Source organism: Pan troglodytes, chromosome 7 (assembly GCF_028858775.2).
Source record: "Pan troglodytes isolate AG18354 chromosome 7, NHGRI_mPanTro3-v2.0_pri, whole genome shotgun sequence".
Lineage (NCBI taxonomy): Eukaryota > Metazoa > Chordata > Mammalia > Primates > Hominidae > Pan > Pan troglodytes.
This window is the reverse complement of record NC_072405.2, coordinates 56381028-56399755: the sequence shown is the minus strand read 5'-3', so window position 1 is coordinate 56399755 and position 18728 is coordinate 56381028. Positions and strand designations below refer to the sequence as shown.

The 18728-nt window shown below is 41.7% G+C and overlaps 1 protein-coding gene across 5 annotated transcripts in view; it reads left to right on the top strand.

Moving 5' to 3' along the window:
* The window catches only part of PRKDC (protein kinase, DNA-activated, catalytic subunit), a 186403-nt gene that overhangs the window by 106876 nt on the left and 60799 nt on the right, over positions 1–18728 (top strand). For 3 of the 5 annotated variants that reach the window (XR_010159536.1, XM_016959452.4, XM_016959451.4), the window contains exons 52-59: positions 157–268; positions 3438–3562; positions 3638–3787; positions 12759–12932; positions 13698–13799; positions 15536–15743; positions 16436–16625; positions 18256–18456. Coding sequence is in view for 4 of the 5 variants with exons in the window: in XM_016959452.4 (XP_016814941.4) it covers positions 157–268; positions 3438–3562; positions 3638–3787; positions 12759–12932; positions 13698–13799; positions 15536–15743; positions 16436–16625; positions 18256–18456 (1262 nt within the window). In the remaining variant the exon portion in view is untranslated. The remainder of the gene's footprint in view (positions 1–156; positions 269–3437; positions 3563–3637; positions 3788–12758; positions 12933–13697; positions 13800–15535; positions 15744–16435; positions 16626–18255; positions 18457–18728) is intronic. The other 2 variants (XM_519750.9, XM_001147162.8) reach the window with 1 other exon arrangement.

Sequence of the window (18728 nt, the reverse complement as noted above, 5' to 3'; positions counted from 1 at the left end):
TGTGTGCATTTGTGCATGGAATTTGCATCACATTCTATATTTAGATTTCCTCAACTTAGGCTGTCAATATGACATGAGAAGGAAAATTGTCATTTATATTTGTGGAACAACAGAATGGTTTATTTGATGCATATGTCTTTTCTGTGTTTATGGTAGATACTTCCAGGCTTTGGTGAATAATATGTCCTTTGTAAGATATAAAGAAGTGTATGCCGCTGCAGCAGAAGTTCTAGGACTTATACTTCGATATGTTATGGAGAGAAAAAACGTGAGTGTGCTACACAATTTTCGATAAATACCTCTTACTCTATTTTGATTTGTTATGACCCTTGATACTTACATGTTTATTTCTTGTATGGTATTAGAAACAAAATGGGCATCTGCATTTATTAAAATTTTACTGTTTCTTACTATAATATAGCAAATATAATACTCAGTTTTTTAGAGAGGGCACATGATTTTTAAACACCTTGGAAACTTGGTGAACGTGGAGAGATCAGCAACCGACTTGGTAATGTAAAATCAGGATGAGAGTATTTAACCAGCTTTTATTACTATGAACTTGGTCTCAGGATTTCCTTGTGGAGGAAATTGTCCTGGTAGATAGCTGCTGTCCTCTCCCAGTCCATTCCTCCCCTTGCAGTTTTTGGTGTAGCTGTTGAACAGGGGCAGGGACCTCCCAGGCGACCCTCTCAGTACTGCTGCCTTGCCCACTGGACAGGACTGTGAGATGAGCCTAACTGAACGTTTAAGTGCAGTGCGCTGTTCAGATAAGAGGACTGAATGAAGAAGTAACATGTTCTTTATTGTTTTAAAGTCTTTTTAGAGCTGGGTTCTTGCTCTGTCACCTGGGCTGGAGTGCAGTGGTGTAATCATAGCTCACTGCAGCCTTGCACTCCTGGGCTCAAGCCATCCTCCCACCTTAGCCTCCCGAGTAGCTGGGACTACAGGCATATGCCACCATGCTTGGCTAATTTTTGTATTTTTTGTAGAAACAAGGTTTCGCCATGTTGCCCAAGCAGGGTGGTGGGTTTCAGGGTCATCACTGGGATAAGGTGCTCTGTGGATCCCTGGGGATCTTGCTGCTGCAGAGCCTGTCTGGGTGGCCCAGCTGGTCACACCTTGAGGACACTCTTGGCTCCCGTCCTCCTCCTGTGGCAGCCCCCTCTCCCTTTCCTCAGCTGCATTTCCCTGAACACCTCCACAGCTCGGCTTTGGCCTCACTCACTGCTCCCCTGCCCGCCTCGTCCAGCCTCATGGCTTTATGTAGACTGCCATTATGTTCATGATTCTCCAGTTTGCACCCCCAGCTCAGTTACTCTCCTGAAAGAAAGGACAGAGTAGAGTCCAGGCCATAGTCACTGTCGGGCTGGATGAGGAGAGGCTCAGGAGAAGCCAGGTGGTCCTGAGCAGGCACCAGTGGGCCCAGTGCTGTGATTGGACCCTTGTCCATGTCACCAAGTATGGATTTGTTTGGATTTAAAATAAAATTAAGATGACCCCTTTGGGAAGATCAAATATTACTTGTAATTCATTTTAGGGATTATCAGCTATTTTTGTAAATAAACAGATTTTTAAAATTCAGTAGAACTTTTTTACAAGATGATTCTAACATCCCTAAATATGAGGTTTAAATCTACATAATATGTTTCATTTCCACCATAAATGGAGCAGGTTACAGCAGATCCCCAGGTTTAATCTCTCATGACTTAAATTTCAACTTAAGAATAAAAAACACTTCTGTTTTACGTATTTTTTTCTGAATATAAAAGTGATACAGATTTATCGTAGAAATTTGGAAAGCAGAGTAAACATAAAGAAGTTGGTAAGAGGCCGGGTGCTGTGGCTCATGCCTATAATCCCAGCACTTTGGGAGGCTAAGGCAGGCAGATCACTTGAGGTCAGGAGTTCAAGACCAGCCTGGCCAACATAGTGAAACCCTGCCTCCACAAAAAATACAAAAATTAGCTGGGCATGGTGGCACACGCCCATAATCCCAGCTACTTGGGAGGCTGAAGCAGGAGAATCCCTTGAACCTGGGAGGCAGAGGTTGGAGTGAGCTGAGATCACACCACTGCACTCCAGCCTGGGCGACAGAGTGAGACTCCATCTCAAAAAAAATAAAAAGAAGTCAGTAAGAGAGGCTCGCACTCTTCCCACGCAATGTCCCTCAGCACCTGTGGCACACAGCTCCACTGTTCTTGGTCTCTGTTATTCATACTGTTTTATAACTTGCTTTCTTTACTTGCTAGATTGTGATCATTTCATTGTGTTGTCGTATTAAATACTTTTAATAAAAAGACATCTGATTAATTGGTAGGGTAATACTATGTGTATTCTATATGGGGTTCAGGCCGTTGAAATTTGTGGTTTTGTGTTAAGGGTTTTCCTTAAGATAATTTAAAAATAGCCTCATACTACAGATTCGGTATCTCTATTCCAAAATGCTTGGGACCAGGAGTGTTTCCATTTTCTGGTTTTGCAATATTTTCATGATAGTTTCTGTTTGAGCATCCCTAATTCAAAAATTCAAAATTCAAATGCTCCAGTGAACGTTTTGTTGAGTGTCATGCTGAGGCTCAAAACGTTTTGCATTTTGGATGATTCTGGATTTTCAGATTTGAGGCGCTCAGTCTGTGTTGAGTTTGCATTGAAAAACTGTTCGGTCTGTGTGCCTTTGAAACGTTGCCTACCCCTCTTTCTGATGTTTGTGAGGAAGGAGGTGAGCCAGGAAGGACAGCAGTGTTTTCCGTTGCTTCCTTCCAGTGGACTCTACTGAGTACTTCTCTATGTGGAGGACATTTGAGGACTTCCTGGTTCTAGGGATGCAGTAGGGAACAGGACAGGTCATGTCCCTGCCCTTGGGGAGCTGGCATTTGGGGAGGGGAGACAGATGGTACACAGATGAATATATAACAGGTAGCAACACTTGGTGAAAAGAGGCAGGACATGAGCAGACAGTACAGTGATGGGGACTGCTGTGTGAATAGAATTGCTTGAAAATTCTAGTCCATGTGAATATTTTTTATCAGAAATCTGAACACCATAAAATATGTCTCAAACAATATTTAGCCATTTAGCTTAGCTTCTCAAAGGACATACTGGTCCTACCAAGTGTTTTGGTGTCAGTAGGAAACACTGATCTTCATTGATCTGACATCTACACGAGCCAGACACCTGGGTGCTCAGCACAGAGCACAGTGATGTGGACTGGCTCACCGAGGTGTAGGAACTCAAGGATCCAGAGCCTAAGGGTGTGCGATGGTCAGTGTAGACCAGCAGACATCCCCAGCACCTACTGTCCCATCATCTACCTTGTAGGTGACAACATTGAGCACCTTTGTTGGGCTCACTTAAATACTCAAGATAAACTTTGCTTTCAGTGCTTAACCTACATTTCCACTTTTGTGTATTTGAAAATAAACTTAATTTTTCAGATACTGGAGGAGTCTCTCTGTGAACTGGTTGCGAAACAATTGAAGCAACATCAGAATACTATGGAGGACAAGTTTATTGTGTGCTTGAACAAAGTGACCAAGAGCTTCCCTCCTCTTGCAGACAGGTATGGGCTGTCCAGGGATCCTGTCGGGGCAGGAGGGTCCTCGGCCCTCCTCTCACCAGTTCCCTTCCCCGCCAGGTTCATGAATGCTGTGTTCTTTCTGCTGCCAAAATTTCATGGAGTGTTGAAAACACTCTGTCTGGAGGTGGTACTTTGTCGTGTGGAGGGAATGACAGAGCTGTACTTCCAGTTAAAGAGCAAGGACTTCGTTCAAGTCATGAGACATAGGTGAGTGAACACTAGCCCTGCTCTTGGTCCCACTGGCTCATAAAGTGTTAATTTGTTAAGACGTCTCCAACTCAAGAAGAACCTATGGGTTTCCATGATATGCACATTTGTGAAGTTGGAATCTCTGAAGAAAAGGTGAAGGCACCATAAGAATAGGATATCTGCTGAGGTGGGCCTGCTCTCTGCTCCCTTGGCCTGGCATCTTGGGGAGCCACATCCCAGGGCGTGTTTTTCATCCATAAATGAAGGAGGTGGCCTATGGGGTTACCTTGGCTCTCTTCAGATTTAAAATGTATGCTTTTGAGTTCTGTACCTATTTTGCCAGGTGAGAGGCTTCTGTTAATGTGTTTAAATTGTTCATTAATTTTCAAAATTGCAACATAACATAAAAGTATATGTTAAAAGAGAAAGCTGCTGATCACTTACATTATATTATTTCCCTGTCCCTGTACTCTTTTCCAGTCTTAGTCTATTAGTCCATATACCTTTTTTTTTTTTTTCATTTTTTTCAACTTTTATTTTTGAATAAGGAAGTACAAGTGCAGGTTTGTTACGAAGGTATATTGCGTAATGCTGAGGTTTGGTGTACAGATGAATCTGTCACTCAGGTAGTGACCATAGTACCTAGTAGTTAGTTTTTCAACTCTTGCCTCATATCCTCCCTTCCCCTTCTTCTGTTCCCCAGTGTCTGTTGTTCCTGACTTTATGTCTATGTGTACTCAGTGTTTAGCTCCCACGTATGAGTAAGTACATGCAGTATTTGCTTTTCTGTTTCTGTACTAGTTCACTTAGGACAGTGGCCTCCAGCTGCATCCATGTTGCTGCAAAGGACATTTCATTCTTTTTTATGGCTGCCTACTATTCCATGGTATATATGTACCATTTTCTTTATCCAGTCCACCATTGATGGGCACCTGGGTTGATTCCATGTCTTTGCTGTTGTAAATGGTGCTGTAGTGAACATATGGGTGCATGTGTCTTTTTGGTAGAAAGATTTATTTTCCTTTGCGTATATACCCAGTAATGGGATTGCTGGGTCAAATGATAGTTCAACTCTCACTTCCTTGAGAAGTCTCCAAACTGCTTTCCACAGTGGCTGAACTAATTTACATTCCCACCAACCATGTATAAGTGTTCCTTTTTCTCTGCAGCCTTGCCAATATATGCCAGATTTTTAACTTTTTAAGAAAACCATTCTGACTGGTGTGAGATGGTATCTCATTTGCATTTCTCTGATGATTTGTGATGATGACTTTTTTATATATATATATATATATATATATATTTGTTGGCCGCTTTTATGTCTTTTGAGAAGTATCCATGTCTTTTGCTCATTTTTTAATGGGGTCACTTTTTACTTGTTGAATTAAGTTTTTTATGGATTCTGGATATTAGACCTTCGTTAGGTGCATAGTTTGTGACTATTTTGAATATTTTCTCCCATTCTATAGGTTGTCTGTTTACCCTCTTGATAGTATCTCTTGCTGCACAGAATCTCTTTAATTTAACTAGGTCCTGCTGGTCAATTTTTGTTTTTGTTGCAGTTTCGTTTTAGAACTTAGTCATAAATTCTTTGCTAAGGCTGATATTGAGAAGGGTATTTCCTAGATTTTCTTCTAGTATTTTTGTAATTTGAAGTCTTACATTGAAGTCTGTAATCCATCTTAATTTTTTTATGTGGTGATAGGCAGGGCTCTAGTTTCATTCTTTTGCATATGGTTGGCCAGTTAGCACCATTTATTGAATGAGGCATCTTTTCCCCACAGCTTATTTTTGTTGACTTTGTCAAAGATCAGATGGTTCGGCTTTATTTCTGGGTTCTCCATTCTGTTCTATTGGTCTGTGTGTCTGTGTTTTTTTGTATTTTGTTTTTTCCCCTGACCAGTACCATGCTGTTTTGATTATTGTATCCCTGTAGTATAGTGAAGTTGGTTAATATGATGTTCTGGCTTTGTTCTTTTTGCTTAGAATTGTTTTGGCTATTTGGGCTCTTTTTTGGTTTCATATGAATTTTAGAATAGTTTTTTCCAATTCTGTGAAAAGTGACATAGGTAGTTTGATAGGAATAGCATTGAATCTGTAGATTGCTTTGGGCAGAATGGCTATTCTAACAATATTGATTCTTCTAATCCGTTTTTTCATTTATTTGTATCATCTCTGATTTCTTTCAGCAGTGTTTTATAGTCCTCCTTGTAGAGATCTTTCACCTCCTTGGTTAGCTGTATTCTTAGGTGTTTTATTCTTTTCTTTGCTATTGTAAATAGGCTTACATTCTTGATTTGGATCTCAGCTGTAATGTTATTGGTGTATAGAAATGTTACTGATTTTTGTACATTGATTTTGTATCCTAGAACTTTACTCAAGTCATTTATCAGTTCTAGGAACGTTTTGTCAGAGTCTTTAGGGTTTTCTGGGTATAGAATCATACCATCAGAGAAGAGGAATAGTTTGATTTCTTTTCCTATTTGAATATGTTTTATTTCTTTCTCTTGCTTGATTGTTCTGTGTAGGACTTTGAGTACTGTGTTGAATAGGAGTGATGAGAGTGGGCATCCTTGTCTTTTCCAGTTTTCAAGGGGAATGCTTCCAGTTTTTACCATCATTCAGTATCATGTAGGCTGTGGGTTTGTCATAGATGATTGTTATTATTTTGAGGAATATTCCTTTGATGCCTGGTTTGTTGAGGGTTTTTATCATGCAAGGATGTTGGATTTTTTTCTTTTTCTTTTTTTGTTTTTTGAGGCAGAGTCTCCCTCTGTTACCCAGGCTGGAGTGCAGTGGCGTGACCTCAGCTCACTGCAACCTCTGCCTCCCAGGTTTAAGCGATTCTCCTGCCTCAGCCTCCTGAGTAAGTGGGATTACAGGCACATGCCACCATGCCTGGCTAATTTTTGTATTTTTAGTAGAGACAGGGTTTTATCATGTTGACCAGGCTGGTCTCGAACTCCTGACCTCAAATGATCCATCCGTCTCGGCTTCCCAAAGTGCTAGGATTATAGGCGTGAGCCACTGCGCCTGGCCCAGAATGTTGGATTTTATTGAAAGCTTTTTCTCCATTTATTGAAATGATCATATGGCTTTTGTTTTTAATTCTGTTTATGTGGTGAATCACATTATTGATTTGTGTATGTTGAACCAACCTCGCATTCTAGGAATAAAGCACACTTGATTGTCACGCATTGACTTTTAGTTGTGTTGTTGGATTCAATTTGCTAGTATTTCGTTGAGGATTTTTTCATCTGTGTTCATCAGGGATTTGGCCTGACGTTTTCTTTTTTCATTGTGTCCTGCCAGATTTTGGTATCAGGATGATGCTGGCTTCATAGAATGAGTCAGGGAGGAGTCCTTCCTCCTTGGTTTTGTGAAATAGTTTCAGTAGGATTCGTACCAATTCTTTGTATGTCTGGTAGAATTCAGCTGTGAATCCATCTGCCCTGGGTTTTTTGTTTTCTCCTTTTTTTTTTTTTTTTTTTGCTTGGTAAGTTTTTTTCATTATTGATTTAATTTAGGAGCTCCTGATTGGTCTGTTCAGGTTTTTTTTTTGTTTGTTTGTTTGTTTTTAATTTCTGGTTCAATCTTGGGAGGTTGTATGTTTCCAGGAATGTATCTATTTCCTCTAGATTTCCTAATTTGCTTACGTAGAGGTGTTCACAATAGTCTCTGAGGATCTTTTGTATTGCTGTGGGATCAGGTATGATGTTATCTTTGTCATTTCTTATTGTGCTTATTTAGATCTTCTGTCTGTCTGTCTCTGTCTCCCTCTATTGATCTAGCTTGTGCTCTATCTCGTTTATTCTTTCAAATAATCAACTTTTGGTTTTGTTGAATCTTTGTGTAGATTTTTGGATCATAATTTCATTCAATTCCACTCTGGATTTTGGTTATTTCTTTTCTTCTGCTGTCTTTAGGGTTGGTTTGTTTTGTTTTGGTTGGTTTTAAGGTGGAGTCTCACCGTGTTGCCCAGGCTGGAGTGCAGTGGTAGCGATCTCGGCTCACTGCATCCTCCACCTCCCGGGTTCAAGCTATTCTTTTGCCTCAGCCTCTTTCCTGAGTAGCTGGGACTAGAGGTGCACACCACCACGCCTGGCTAATTTTTTTGTATTTTAAGTAGAGACAGGGTTTCACTATGTTGGTCAGGCTGGTCTCAAACTCCTGACCTCAAATGATCCTCCTGCCTCAACCTCCCAAAGTGGGTACAGGCGTCAGCCTCTGCACCCGGACTTGGTTTGTTCTTATTTTTCTAGTTTATATGCAATGTTTGGTTATTGATTTGAGGTCTTTCTAGCATTTTGATATAGGCATTTAGTGTCCCTGTTTTCCTTAATTGAAAAAAATTTTTTGATTCTTGCCTTAATTTTGTTGTTTTCTCAATAGTCATTTAGGAGTAGGTTGTTTAATTTTTATGTAATTGTATGGTTTTGAGAGGTCTTGGTATTGATTTCTATTTTTATTGTATTGTGGTCTGAGTGTGTGCTTGGTATGATTTTGAATTTTTTTTTTTAATTTATTGAGGCTTGCTTTATGGCTGAGCATGTGGTTGATCTTAGAGTATGTTCCATGTGCAGATGAGAAGAATGTATATTCTAGTATATTAGGTGGAGTATGCTGTAGATGTATTGGGTCCGATTGTTCAAGTGTTGAGTTTAAGTCCAGAATTTGTTAGTTTTCTGCCTTCCTGATCTATCTAACACTGTCAGTAGAGTGTTAGTTTCCCACTATTATTGAGTGCCTGTGTAAGTCTCTTCATAGATCTAAAAGAACTTATTTTATGAATCTGGGTGCTCCAAAGTTAGGTACTTATATATGTAGTATAGTTAAGTCTTCTTATTGAATTGAACCCTTTGGCATTATGTAATGTCCTTTTTTGTCCTTTTTAACTATTGTTGGTTTAAAGTTATTTTATCTGATAAAAGAATAGTGACTGCTGCACTTTTTCATTTTCTGTTTTTGTGATAGATCTTTCTCCATCCTTTTACTTTGAGCCTGTGGGTGTTGTTACATGTGAGATGGGTCTCTTGAAGAGAGAAGATAGTTGAGTTTTATTTTTTTAAATCCAACTTGCCACTGCGTGGCTTTTAAGAGGGGCCTTTAGACCATTTACATTCAAGGTTTATATTGATATGTGAGGTTTTGATCCTGTTGTCGTGTTGTTACCTGGTTGTTTTGTAGACTTAAGTTGCTTTATAGTATCTGTGGGCTATGTACTTAAGTATGTTTTTGTGGTAGCAGGTATTGTTCTTCTGTTTCATGTTTAGCACTCCCTTAAGGACCTCTTACAAGACAGGTCTAATAGTAACAAATTCCCTTAATGTTTCCTTGTCTGAAAAGGACTTTATTTTTTCTTTCCTTATGAAACTTAGTTTGGCAGGATATTAAATTCTTGGTTGGAATTTGTTTTCTTCAAGGATGCTGAAAATAGGCCCCAGTCTCTTCTGGTTTTTAAGGTTTCTGCTGAGAGGCCCGCTGGTAGCCTGATGGGGTTCTCTCAGTACGTGAGCTGACCCTTATTTCTAGCTGCCTTTAACATTTTTTCTTTCACATCGACCTTGGAAAATCTGATGACTATGTGTCTTGGGGATGGTCTTGTATAGTATGTCACAGGGGTTCTCTGAATTTCTTGAATTTGCATGCCCACCTATCTCTAGTGAGATAGGGAACATTTTCATGGACTATATCCTCAAATATATTTTCCAAGTTGTCTCTTTCAGGAATTCCAATAAGTCATAGGTTTGGTTCTTTTTACATGTAATGGATTTTTACATAATCCATTATTTTTTAGAGATTTTATTTAAAAATTCTTTTTTCTTTATTTTTTTCTGACTGGGTTGATTTGAAGGACTGGTCTTCAAGCTCTGAGATTCTTTCCTTAGCTTGGTCTATTCTTTTGTTAATGTTTCCAACTGTATTATGAAATTCCTGTAGTGAATCTTTCAAATCCAGAAGTTCAGTTTGGTTCCTTTTCTTTTCTTTTCCTTTGTTTTGTTTTGTTTTCGACAGGGTCTTGCTGTGTAACCCAGGCCGAAGTGCAGTGGTTGTGGCCATGACTTACTGCTGCAGCCTCGACCTCTCAAGCTCAGGTGATCCTCCCATCTCAGTCTCCCGAGGAGCTGGGACCACAGGCATGCACCACTATGCCCAGCTAATGATTTATATTTTTGCAGAGATGGGGTTTCATCATGTTGCCCAGGCTGGTCTCAAACTCCCCAACTGACTACCTGCCTCAGCTTCCCAAAGTGGTGGGGATTACAGGTGTGATCCACCACGCCTGGCTTGTTCATTCTTAAAATGGCTATGTTGCCTTTTGACTCTTGAATCATTTTACTGGATTTCTTGGATTGAATTTCAGCCTTCTCCTGGATCTTGAGCTTTCTCGCCATCCGGATTCTGAATTCTATTTCTGTCATTTCAGCCATTTCAATCTGTCTGCAAACCATTGCTGAGAGGTTAGGACAGTTGTTTGGAGGTGAGAAGATACTTTGAATTGCCAGAGTGTTTGCACAAATTCTTTCTCATCTGAGAGGGCTGGTGTTCCTTTATCTTTTTGGAGTTGCTTCTGCTTGGATGGGACCTTTTGTTTTCTTATTCATCATTTTCCTTGAGGGTTTGACTGTGGTGTATGCTGAGTATAGTCAACTGGCTTCCTTTCTGGGTGTTCTCAGCGGGCTGAGGCTCTGTATAGGCTCTCCTGAGGCTCTGTATAGGATCTCTCCTGTATAGGATCTCTCTAGGTTCCTGCATTGGGTTTCACAGGTGATGGATACTAGAAGAATTTTTTTTAGTGATATAATTCAGACTATGATCCAGTATATGGTGCTTAAGGATAAGGGCTAGCAGATAGACTCTTAGATTACAGTGCGTTCAGCACAGTGCTCTGTGCTGGGGGTAGGGGAAGGGAGATGACCCCCTCACCAAGTTCATTCCCAGGCCTTAGAGGAGCCCCTTCCAATCACTGGCACCATACCCACATTTCCTGAACCCCAAGGGGGGCCCTGGTGGGCTGCACTCCCCATCCCTTAGCAGTAGCCTGAGCTGAAGGTTAGGTCACCAGGAGACCTGCAGCATTCCAGAGGCCCACTGGTCCTCTGTGCTTGGCAAAGTCAGAGAGGGTTGTGGGGTATGTCTCTGGGTGGTCTGTTGGTATAGTAGGTCAAGGGTGGGGGATCTCAGGGCAGGGTGATGTTGTCGTGGTTGTGCAGCTGGTGAGGTGCCCACAGCCTGGGGTTTTTTGCCCAGCAGACAGTTGTGGGGACTGCCCAGTTCACGTTCCCTTGACCAAGTCTGCTGGTGTCTGCCCTTGTAGCTAGCCTGACCAGCCAGTTTTATGCCATGCTTTCTGCGCCCAGATCACTGGGCTGTTAGGTGTTTCAGGCCACAGGGTCCCTCAGGCAGATGCAAAGCTGGCAAACAGGCCTCACCCTTCCCAGACCAGCCTTGTGGAAGGGGACTTACCCAGCACTCATGCTGGAACACAAACCCACGTCTCACTCTACTCAGTGTTCTAAGCAGAGCTTAAGTTCTGGCCACAGATCTCAGCTCTGTATTCCTGAACGATGTGCTTAGACCCTGGGGGGCTGAGACCAGGCCCACAGCTTTGTCCTCTGTCCCCTTGGAATCAAGCACTGTGCTGGGGTTGCCGAAGTGCTCCAAGGCCACTGGCAAAGCACTCAGGCTGGGTAATGGAGGCTATGCTGTGTGTATGCTCTTGTGGGAGCAGCTGGGGTTGGGAGTGCCTGGGAAGTTGACAGATAGGCGTGTAGACCAGCCTCTCCCCAGACCCACAGGAAGGACAGCCCTGCTCTTTCCCAGCCCAGCATTCAGCAGGGGATAGAGTGACTCAGAGCAAGGTGAGAACCTGAGGGCATGGGTGCCTGGGGTTGCATTTTGCTGGAGCTGCTCCACACTGAGTGAGACCTGCTGGGCTCCACATAGGCTGGTGCTCTGCCTGTGCCTTCTCTCTGACAGTTCCCTACCAATTCAAATGTCTTTGGGGTTGTGGGATCTCTTGTGGCTAGTATCCCAGAGCTCCACGGCGAGCGTGGATTGCCCCATAGTCACTCCACTCACCCCTTCCTTAGGACCTGATTAGGGCCAGGAGCAGGTCCTGGCACCCGGAGACTCTGTGCAGGCTTCCCAGCTTCCTCCCTCTTCAGCCTCAGTGTATGTGTTGCCTCTCTATTGATGCCCAGTGCTTTCTTTCCAACGATGTCTTCGAAGCATGTTGGTTTACTCATTTTGCTCTGTTTTGGTGGGAGAGGCCCTCCTGGCTATGTCTATTCAGCCATCTTGTCCCCCTCCTATGTAAATATTTTTACATAGCAATAAACATGCATTGTGTCAGTAACAAAAAATGTATGTCACTGTCCTAATATCCTTACATTCACTGAGTATCTACTGTATGAAGCATTCAGCTGGGTGCTATAAGGAGTCAAAATAAGGAAGTAGATATTTGCCTCATTTAGAGCTCAGATTGTACTTCACTATACACCATGCCAGGTAGCTCTTGAAGTCCTTTTAAAAAATACTTTGCCATTATTAGGTTTTTCTAAAAATAAACTTTTTATATTGAAGTAATTTTGTATTTACAGAAAAGTTGAAAGATAGTACACATAATTTCCATATACACCCTTTACCCAACTTTCCCCTCTTACATAATCTTGGTACATTTGTCAAAAGTAAGAAATTAACATTAGAACATTACTATTTACCAAACTAGACTTTACTTCCATTTCACCAATTTCCTTCTAATATCCTTTTTCTATTTCAGGATCCAGTGTAGGGTAGCACATGAAGTAATTTGTCTTATATTTAATAATCTAGTCCATGATCATTTTAAGAATATAAGTTTTATATAAGTGTAGCGTTATCTATTATAACTAATTTTGAAACAAAGAAGAAAAAGTTGCCTGTCATACTTTGAAAGTACAATAATAAAAATAGCTAAATTTGTGTGTTTTTAAAATCTCTCCCGTAGAGATGATGAAAGACAAAAAGTATGTTTGGACATAATTTATAAGATGATGCCAAAGTTAAAACCAGTAGAACTCCGAGAACTTCTGAACCCCGTTGTGGAATTCGTTTCCCATCCTTCTACAACATGTAGGGAACAAATGTATAATATTCTCATGTGGATTCATGATAATTACAGGTAAGCTATACATTGACTATTTTATTTTGTTACTTTTTTGAGATAAGGTCTTGCTCTGTCGACGAGGCTGGAGTACAGGGGCACAAACACAGGTCACTGCAGTCTCAACCTCCTGGGCTCAGTTGATCCTTCCATCTCAGCCTCCTGCGTAGCTGGTTCTATGGGTGTGCACCACCATACCTGGCTAATTTTGTTTATTTTTTGTGGAGACGGGGTTTCACCTTGTTGCCTAGGCAACATTAACATTTTAGGGATCATTTGGGTCCCCTTAGCAGTCTGGAACATAATAACACATTTTTTTTTTTACCATATGATTAATAATTAAAACATGTATTTTGGTATATCTAATTGTATCCTTTTAAAAACTCATTTCACATATGTGTGTGAAAAAATCAGAGTGAAAAAGTGTGGTGTTGTGCTTATAAAACCTATTTTCATAGTTGTCCTTTTAAGATCTTGCAAAGACCAAGGAGATGAACTCTGCCAGGACCACCGGGCACTACCACACCACCACAGCTGAGCGTCACAGGACCGCTGGGCCTCCTGTGGGCCCATCCTCCTGTTCCACTCAGCTCCTGCTGGGAGCAAGGATGGGTTCTCAAGGCTTGTGCACACACCCATGAGTGGGGCAAGCTGTGATTTGGAGATCTAAAGTCTAATGGGAAAACCAGCCTTTTAAAATTGAATTCTAGATGGTGTTACTGTAGTTGAACAAAAGGGCCAGAAGAGAGCATTAATGTTGTGACATTTTGCTGTTTTCTCAAGCAGAGATCCAGAAAGTGAGACAGATAATGACTCCCAGGAAATATTTAAGTTGGCAAAAGATGTGCTGATTCAAGGATTGATCGATGAGAACCCTGGACTTCAGTACGTGAATAACTGGGCTGGGACAATTAAATGTTAAGGGTATTGCTTTCAAAGGTAGCATAGAGTATTTTTCAGGAGTTTTAGAAATGTATTTGCAGTATTAGCATTTTCTCTGCTTTCTGCATTTCACAATATTTAGTAAAAGAGTATTTTAAAGCACATTATGAAGAGTAAGGCTTTACAATCCTGACAACTTAAAAATAACACTCTTGAAAAAGTCGTATGGACCAAATGCTGTATGCTAGGGCAGTGAGTTAAAGTGTTTCAAAATGAAAAGAAAGTCTGTAATGACAATTCTTCTGTTTCCCATTTAACACACATAGTTGAGATCATGCTGTAAGTATTAATGTTGAAAATAAAGTGTTTGAAACTTTAGAAATAAGAGGAAACTGTAATATTAGTTATATATGAAAGTGTGAATGATGATTGTTACCCTCTAAAATGCCTGTCCTGAGTAAGTCAGTTATATGTGTTTCTTACCAAATACTGATTATATAAGAAGAGGGGTAAACTTTTTATTATTATTATTATGTTTTTTAGAGATGAGGTCTTGCTCTGGCACCCAGGCTGGAGTGCAGTAGTGTAACTGTAGCTCACTGTAGCCTCTGACTCCTGGGTTCAGATGATCCTCCTCCCTCAGCCTCCTGAGTAGCTGGGACTACAGGCATAACGCCAACAGGCTTGGCTGATTTTTTATTTTTTGTAAAGATAGGGTCTTGCTATGTTACCCAAGTTAGGCTTCAATGCCTGGCCTCAATCCTCCTGACTTGGTTTGCCAAAGTGCTGGGATTTTAAGTGTGAGCACTGCACCCAGCCTCAATATAAGAAGCCATATACTTTTTATATGTTTCTGTATATTACTTATTTTTCCATTCTGCTATAATTTTAAATTCATTGAGCTTCTTAAAATTGTATTTGGATTTCATATGCATTCATAAATTATAAGACCTAATTTGGTATGTATGTATGTATGTGCACCAACTACATACATACATTTATTTTATTTTATTTTTTTGAGATGGAGTCTCACTCTGTCACCCAGGCTGGAGTGCAGTAGCACGATTTCAGCTCATTGCAACCTCCGCCTCCTAGGTTTAAGCGATTCTCCTGCCTCAGCCTCCCGAGTAGCTGGGACTACAGGTGGGCGCCACCACGCCCAGCTAATTTTTGTATTTTTAGTAGAGACGGGGTTTCACCATGTTGGTCAGGCTGGTCTTGAACTCCTGAAGTCAGGTGATCCACCCACCTCAGCCTCCCAAAGTGCTGGGATTACACGCCTGAGCCACTGCACCTGACCCCTAATTTGGTATTTAATTAATATATGTTTTGAGTATTTTATGGCAGTAATTTTTATAATGGATTGTTTTGGCAAGGCAGTGAAGGATTTTGTGTAATTTCTTAAATTTTTTTTTTTGTTGTTGTTTCAAATAGTTAATATTATGTATTCATCGTTGAAAACTTCCCAGAGAATAGAGATAAGAGAATAAAATCACCCAGTTTCTCCCCTCCCCTCTGTGGCATAAAAAATATGCTACATTTTTTGTAATATTCTCTTCCTTCAGTGGATATGTTTCATAACTCAGACTATATTTTTGATATAGTTGAAGGTGGTTTCCCTCTCTGTTAAGCTTCATGTGGGTGAAGAGCTGTGCCTTCTCCACAGGACACCCTGTACAGCACATTCTTTCCCATTTGCCATTGTCTAAGCAATATACTTTTTTCTCTTTGCTTTTCAGATTAATTATTCGAAATTTCTGGAGCCATGAAACTAGGTTACCTTCAAATACCTTGGACCGGTTGCTGGCACTAAATTCCTTATATTCTCCTAAGATAGAAGTGCACTTTTTAAGTTTAGCAACAAATTTTCTGCTCGAAATGACCAGCATGAGCCCAGATTATCCAAACCCCATGTTCGAGCATCCTCTGTCAGAATGCGAATTTCAGGTAATGTGGTCTTCTCTCTCATAGTAGTGAATATTATAGGCTTTTCCTGTTCATGAACATTTTTAATAGCTTTGACTGGCTCTTTGCCTTCTCAGAATACTCACACATTCCTTTCTGAAAAGGAAAGAGAAGGCTCGTGCCTCTGCTTCAGCCACCTGGAGGTCCACTGGCCTCACCCTCTTGGCCTCCACTAGATTTCCCTTGTCAGGATCGCCATTGCTTTCCCTCCCCTCATTCCTCCCAATCCACAGTGGATGCTGAGCTTGTCCTGTCTCGCAGCAGCCTAAACAGTGGGATGATGGGCAGGTTGCAGGGAGCTCCTGGGGTAGGGCCCCTCCTGTCCCGCTCACAAGCTCAGGATCTGTCCCAGTGGCACGTGTGTATGTGGACAAGCTGGGTCGCTTGACTCATTGCATTTGGGTTGTGGTGCTGAGCATGATATCAAACCTTTTTATGCAAACATTAAGAAAGCTGGGTTTTCTCGCTTGATAGTTAACTAGTTTTTCTAGTTGGCAAATCACTTAGTTAAAACTTTTAAATTAGAGAAGGTTCTTCTTCAGCTGCATATGAAGTTATGGTACAAATATGCTGATGGTACCATTAGATTTTAAATAGAAATATATCAGTGTTCCTAAAAAAGGAGCATTATTTCATTTGAAACTTTATTTCATTTGAAACTTTCTTATGTACAGGAATATACCATTGATTCTGATTGGCGTTTCCGAAGTACTGTTCTCACTCCGATGTTTGTGGAGACCCAGGCCTCCCAGGGCACTCTCCAGACCCGTACCCAGGAAGGGTCCCTCTCAGCTCGCTGGCCAGTGGCAGGGCAGATAAGGGCCACCCAGCAGCAGCATGACTTCACACTGACACAGACTGCAGGTAACAGTGACCCTGCCCGCTGGCCCTGTATACAGCACCCTGACCTCTGTGGGCAGCTTCTGTCACAACAGTGTTGGGCTTTTGTGAGAGAAGTAAGGGATAATAGCAAAAAGCGTTAAGAACCCAAGGAAGATGTCATTCAAAAGAGGGGGTTCGTGTAACAGTCAAACTCATGGAAACAGAAAGTAGAGTGCCAGGTGCCAGGGTCTGGGGAGGAGGAATGGGGATTTATAGTTTAATGGGTACAGAATTTCAGTTTTGCAAGAGGAAAAGTGCTGTGGAGGCAGGGTGCAGTGACTCATTCCTGTTATTCCAGCTGGGGCAGGAGGATCAGTTGAGCCCAGGAGTTCCGCACCAGCCTGGGCAACATGGAAAGACTCCATCTCTACAAAACAATTTTACAAATTAGTTGGTCATGGTGGCGCACGCCTGTAGTTAGTCCCAGCTACTGGGGAAGCTGAGGCGGGGAATGGCTCGAGCCCAGAAGTTCAAGGCTGCAGTGATCTGTGATCACGCCACTGCACCCTACCTTGGGCAAAAGAGCAAGGCCCTGTCTCAAAAAAAAAAAAAAAACCAAAAAGCAACTCTGGACATGGAAGATGTTGATGGTTGTACAGCAGCGTAAATGTCCTTAATGCCATTGAACTGTGCACCTGAGAATGATTGAAATGGTAAATTTTATGTATATTTTCCTTTTTTTTTTTTTTTTTTTTTTGAGACGGAGTCTTGCTCTGTCACCAGGCTGGAGCTGGAGTGCAGTGGCACGATCTTGGCTCACTGCAACCTCTGCCTCCTGGTTTCAAGCGATTCCTCTGCCTCAGCCTCCTGAGTAGCTGGAACTACAGGCGTGCACCACCTCGCCTGGCTAAATTTTTGTATTTTAGTAGAGATGGGATTTCACCACATTGGCCAGATGGTCTCGATATCCTGACCTTGTGAGCCACCACGCCCAGCCTGTTTTGCTACAATTTTTCTAAAAAAGAAATGGATTATTTCTGACCGGAAAGATCAGGGAAAGTTTCAGTATATGTATGTTTTGGTTTTGGTTTGGTACAGAAAAACATAGTGTAGCAAATTTAAGACATCTTATCACCAAAACAGAGTAGAGGTAAACCAAATTCATTTACTAGATTTATAGTTATTAAACTGTTCTTTCTCAGATGGTTTAACTGCTTCCTTTCATGAGCAAAGTACAAATTGTAGAGTAACATATCTTAATCCTTTTATATAAACTCTTTAACGTTTCTCCTTTGTGTAATTTTTTTGCACATTTTGTTGGTTCTGGAAGTGGGACTAATATGAATAATCACAATTGAAATTCGGTGACACTAATATTAGAAGTCAGGGGCTTTTAGCACCTTTCAGTAGATAACAAAGTGTTATTCCTGTGGTGGGAGCAAGTGGCGTGTTTCTTACTTTACAAATGGGGACACTGCGGTCCAGGGGCACTGAGGCCCACGTACCTGGTTTTCCTTGGGGCATACCCTGGGACCTGACAGAGCCTCTGCCCAGGGTTGGAGTTGAGCACGGAGGCCTAGGGTGCCACCAGGTGTGTCCTGGCAGGTGGTCCTGCCCCGTGCACAGAGCTAGGTGATGCTGAGTGCCTGACCTCTCTGATTGCATGTCGCAGATGGAAGAAGCTCATTTGATTGGCTGACCGGGAGCAGCACTGACCCGCTGGTCGACCACACCAGTCCCTCATCTGACTCCTTGCTGTTTGCCCACAAGAGGAGTGAAAGGTTACAGAGAGCACCCTTGAAGTCAGTGGGGCCTGATTTTGGGAAAAAAAGGCTGGGCCTTCCAGGGGACGAGGTGGATAACAAAGTGAAAGGTAAGCTGGGTTGCTAAGTGTGCTTAAAATAGCTTCCCCACTAAATTACTGCAGAGCTCAGGTCTGGGGACATTTCTGACTGTATCCATGTTTCCTTCTCATTCGTAATCAAGCCCTTTAAAATTCAGTTAATGTTGCCTAGGCACTCACCATGCTGAAGAAATTGTTTTCTGGGAGTTCCAGAAGAATCCTTCAGTAAGTTATACTCGATCCATTGTTGAGTGATCTTCTGGAGCAGTAAGAGTGGGTGAGGCATTTATAAAGGGGTGATT